This window comes from Lotus japonicus, chromosome 2 (assembly GCF_012489685.1).
Source record: "Lotus japonicus ecotype B-129 chromosome 2, LjGifu_v1.2".
Classification (NCBI taxonomy): domain Eukaryota; kingdom Viridiplantae; phylum Streptophyta; class Magnoliopsida; order Fabales; family Fabaceae; genus Lotus; species Lotus japonicus.
Genome location: NC_080042.1, coordinates 68,906,360 through 68,910,617, shown reverse-complemented (window position 1 = coordinate 68,910,617; position 4,258 = coordinate 68,906,360). Strand labels below are relative to the sequence as shown.

Here is a 4,258-nt window from a genome sequence, read left to right as displayed (position 1 = left end):
TCGAGGCGAAAGAAATCGAGTTGCTCCTGGAGGTAATCGTTTCACCGCTGGATATCGTCAACGTTGCGCATCATTCTTTGCCAGTCTCCATGAGTGATTGCGTAAAGCGGCAGAGGAGGTGATAGAGCCGCTCGTTCCTGTCGCACGTCCCCTTGCAACTCCTGTTCCGGCTGGACACGTCGTCTTCGACCATGAGCCTCCAATCAAAGATTGGACTAGAAACGCTGAGAATCAAGAAATTTCACAAAATGCAACTGTGCAATCAATCCACGTGATCCGGAAGTTGAAAATTTACGGTTCCCCACAGACGGCGACAAATGTTCTTGCCATGAACATTGAGATAGGGTGTAGTACCTATAGTAGAGAGATTGTACTAAGACAGAGAGTATCTAGAGAGAGTGTAACCGCTTAGAGAGAGATAATAACTGAATCTCAAGTGTGTATTGATCAAATGAACCAAAAGTCCCTTACAAATGGTAACCGCTCCCCATTTATAGTAGGGGAGATGGGCCTAACGTAGGTAACTGTCTTTGTTGGGTCGGTTGGGCCTTGAGGGAGGAGGGCCAATTCTAGGTTGGTCGACCGCCACTTGGCGGGTAACCCCTTGGCATAGGGCCCCTAGGGGCTCGCCCAATCCATATATTGAGTTTGATTTATAATTATGTTTGTTTATATATATTTGTAATATAAATCCTTAATCATGTGGTTGATTTAAAAAAACACATTAATAGTATGTCTTCCTTTCATATTTTTTCTTTTTAGTATATGAAAAAGATAAATTACACTTTCTAAGGATTTATCTTTAGACTTTCTCCTCCCCGGCCCATATGTTCATCGTTATTACCACTTGAGTCATCCTTTCATCCTAAGAGGAATAACAATATGATTTTTTTTATTCGAAATATATATCTACTTACCTGTATTGACATATTATTGCATAAAATTTGTAACTAATATCATTATTATTTCTTCGTGTCATTTTTAATATTATTTTAATATATTATACTCAAACACATTTCTTCAAAAATAACTTATTAATGGTTATTTTTAAATAAAAAACTAATTAATGGTTGAAAAATAAACAATACTCGTGCATTGCACGGTCGTTGGTTTGGATATGATAGGTTCGAGAGATTAGAGTGAAAGGGGCTATGGATCATAGGGTGGACCACTCTGACTGAATAGCAACAGCGTATCGTCGTTCTTCCAATCTGGATGAGGTGAAATTGCTTTTCTTGAAGATTTCTCAGGTACCTTCCAACAGTATTTTAAATTTCTTCATTTTTCAAATGTTTTAGCTGATTGATTAGATAATTAGTTTCTAGAATTAATAATTTATCTCCACAGCCATCTAGGGTGAATAGATCATATTTAAAGGATGTTGCTCTTCTTAAATCTTAGAGTTCTGGTGTAGATGTTATGAAGGAGTGGATGAAGAATTTTGTTGCTGCAAGTTCTCTTGAAGTCTCAAATGCACCAGCTGCTGTTCATGCAAACATAGGTGAATTTGTAAGAGCAGATCCTAATGCTATTGTGCCTAATGTGATTCATGAGATATCAGTAGAATCTGTATTTGTTCCCAATGTTGAACCCCATGTTGAGACATTAGTTGAGACTACTTCAGATGTGAATATGGAACTCTCTGCTAGAAATCCAAACCCCATTGTTGACACATCTGAACTTGATCTCCAAATCCATCAATCTACCTTGGGTTCTGAACCATCTACCGGTTGTAAGAAGTCAGTTATTGAAAATGTTCATGAATTATTGTCAATCTGGTCTTAGTATTGATGGTTTGTTTATGCTGAAGACCCTTTTGCCAAATTTATGTTAAAAGGGGGAGTAGTTTGGTGAAGAATCTGTGTTGTTTCTGATGTGGAAACACTTATGTTTTCCTACTTGGTAGTTTTGGTCTGTAATAATTTGAAGACACTTTCAAGACAAGGCAAGTAACTGGTTGTGTAGTACTCCAAGCTGCTACTGTTTTGTTTTATGTTCAAGTTGCTACTGGTTTACTAGTTTGCTTTTGTTGGATAGTTAGTGTGTTTTGTTGCTATGTTCTTTGTTCCAACTATGCCTTATGGAGTATGATTGTTTTGGTATGGATGCATCTTTTGAGGGGGAGCTATGCTTAATGGGAAGCTTTGGTTCTCTATGTTTACCCTCTCTGATCTGTGAGTTGTTTTAGACAAAATTTGACAAAGGGGGAGATTGTTGTTACATTGTTGTCTTGCAATTTGTCAAAAACAACCTGATGTCGAAGCAGATGCCTTGACATCTGATTTCGTGAAGCTAGGACATCAGCCCTTTGCTTGGAACATGATTGTGGGCCCTTGAAGATCTTATTAAGATATGTTTTTATAAGTTACTTGAGGTTCAAGTAGCTGTACCAGAAGTGTTTTAATTGTGGGTTGTTATTTGTTGAAACAATATTTGATAAAAGATTTGTTTCTATCTTTACTTGGAAAAAACACAACAAGATCTTTGGAGATTCAGTTTTGATTTGACGGTTGTTGCAATCTGTTACTTCAGCCCATGCTAACCCTTGTTCCTATCCTGCTGTTGCTGAAGTATATAAAAGGATGAAGACCTAAAACATGAAGACCACCGAAGCAAATAGGGAGAGATCAAGTGTTTTAGGGTTGTTCATTGTTCTTTGTCCTTGTTTACTTGTGAACAAACTTTGCTCACTGATTCTATAAAGCAAAGTTGTGTTCTGTGTTGTTTGATTCTAATAACTCTGATTGTTGATTGTTTGTTACCAATCAGTGTGGCAGTGATTGAGAGAAAGTGAGAGGGGCTCTCATACTTAGGTTGAGATACTAAGCAGAAATACACTGGGTAGATTAGGAAGTGAACTATAAATTGTGGTGTTCATGAGTGTCTGTAATTCCTGAATCTTGAGATAGTGGATTTCATTTCTTTGGGTGCAAACCCTCCAGACGTAGGTGAAGTTTCACCGAACTGGGTTACTAATCCTCTGTGTTCTTCTTTATTATTTTGTTGTTTTTGTTACTGTTAGTCAGTTGTCGAACCGGTTGTCCCAGCATCGCGTAGAACATTTGTCCTGTGTGAGAACCAGAATTACAAGAGAGTTATACTACATGAGAATCCAACTAACTATGTAAAAGGGTTGTAAATCATGTAGAAGTATCAGAACGGTAAAGGGAATAACATATGATACTTTTAAGGAAGCATGCGATCAATTGGGGTTTCTAACAGATGATAAAGAATATATAGATGCAATTAAAGAAGTCTCTGATTTGGATTCCCTAGAACAAATGCGGAAACTATTTGTAAGAATGTTAATGATGAATTCAATCTCAAAACCTAATGATGTTTGGGACGCATGTTGGCTTATCTTATCAGAAGGCATTCTACACCATAGAAGAAAAACATTTCATAATCTAGGTATGTAGGTTTAAAAATTACATTATTAAGATTTGAAATGTTACTATAATAATATAATTATTGCTCGGATTTAATTTAAATGAAATTCAAAAGTTTAGAAAATCATGTTGCGCATGATAAATATGCAAAGTGTGTGAACAACTTTAGTTATATTCGATACAGTTAAGAATCATTAGTTAATCTTCCTTCTCGACTGCAGGACTACGAATCGCAGATGTTGATTTAAAAAATCTATGTATCATTGAAATTGAGAAGTTGCTCCAAAGAAATGGTAGGTCATTAAATGATTACCAATCTTTGCCAACTCCGGAATATGATGAAGTCCTGCAATTTGACAATAGATTTATTGTCGATGATCTAAACTATGACAAAGATGCATTAAAGGTACAATACGAAGAGTTCTTTAGTATGCTTATACGTGAGCAAAAGTTTGTATATTAGAGGGTTGTCACATATGTGTTGTCAAACTCAGGAGCTTCTACTTTTTATATGGCTCTAGTGTAACCGGAAAGACTTTTATTTGGAACACTTTATCCGCGTCACTTAGATCCAGATGACTAATTGTACTTAATGTTTCTTCCAGTGACATAACATCATTACTCTTTCCTGGAGGAAGAACAACTCATTCTACATTTTACATTTCATTAGATGCTACATAGACCTCAACATGTAATATAAAGTAGGGACGTCTACGAGTAAAGCTTCTGCTTGAAACAAGCCTTATTAAATGGGATGAAGCTCCAATGTTGAAAAAAATTTGTTTCGAAGTTGTAGACGTTACACTCCGAGATTTTTTGCAGATTGGATTCTTAAAATTGGAAATGGCGATCATCCTGATTTCAGAGAA

General features: G+C 36.4%; 1 protein-coding gene across 1 annotated transcript; it reads left to right on the top strand.

Annotated features, from left to right (window-relative positions):
• Nucleotides 1-1,119: 1,119 nt before the first annotated feature.
• Nucleotides 1,120-2,018, top strand: LOC130735591 (uncharacterized). Its single transcript, XM_057587527.1, has 2 exons — nucleotides 1,120-1,250; nucleotides 1,415-2,018. The coding sequence occupies exon 2, from the start codon at nucleotides 1,420-1,422 to the stop codon at nucleotides 1,783-1,785; it is 366 nt and encodes a 121-aa protein (XP_057443510.1). The 5' UTR covers nucleotides 1,120-1,250; nucleotides 1,415-1,419; the 3' UTR covers nucleotides 1,786-2,018.
• The last annotated feature ends 2,240 nt before the right edge of the window (nucleotides 2,019-4,258 follow it).

What these genes read in the sequence shown, in the direction of transcription:
- LOC130735591 (XM_057587527.1), top strand. Translation starts at nt 1,420, where the DNA reads ATGAAGGAGTGGATGAAGAATTTTGTTGCTGCAAGTTCTCTTGAAGTC.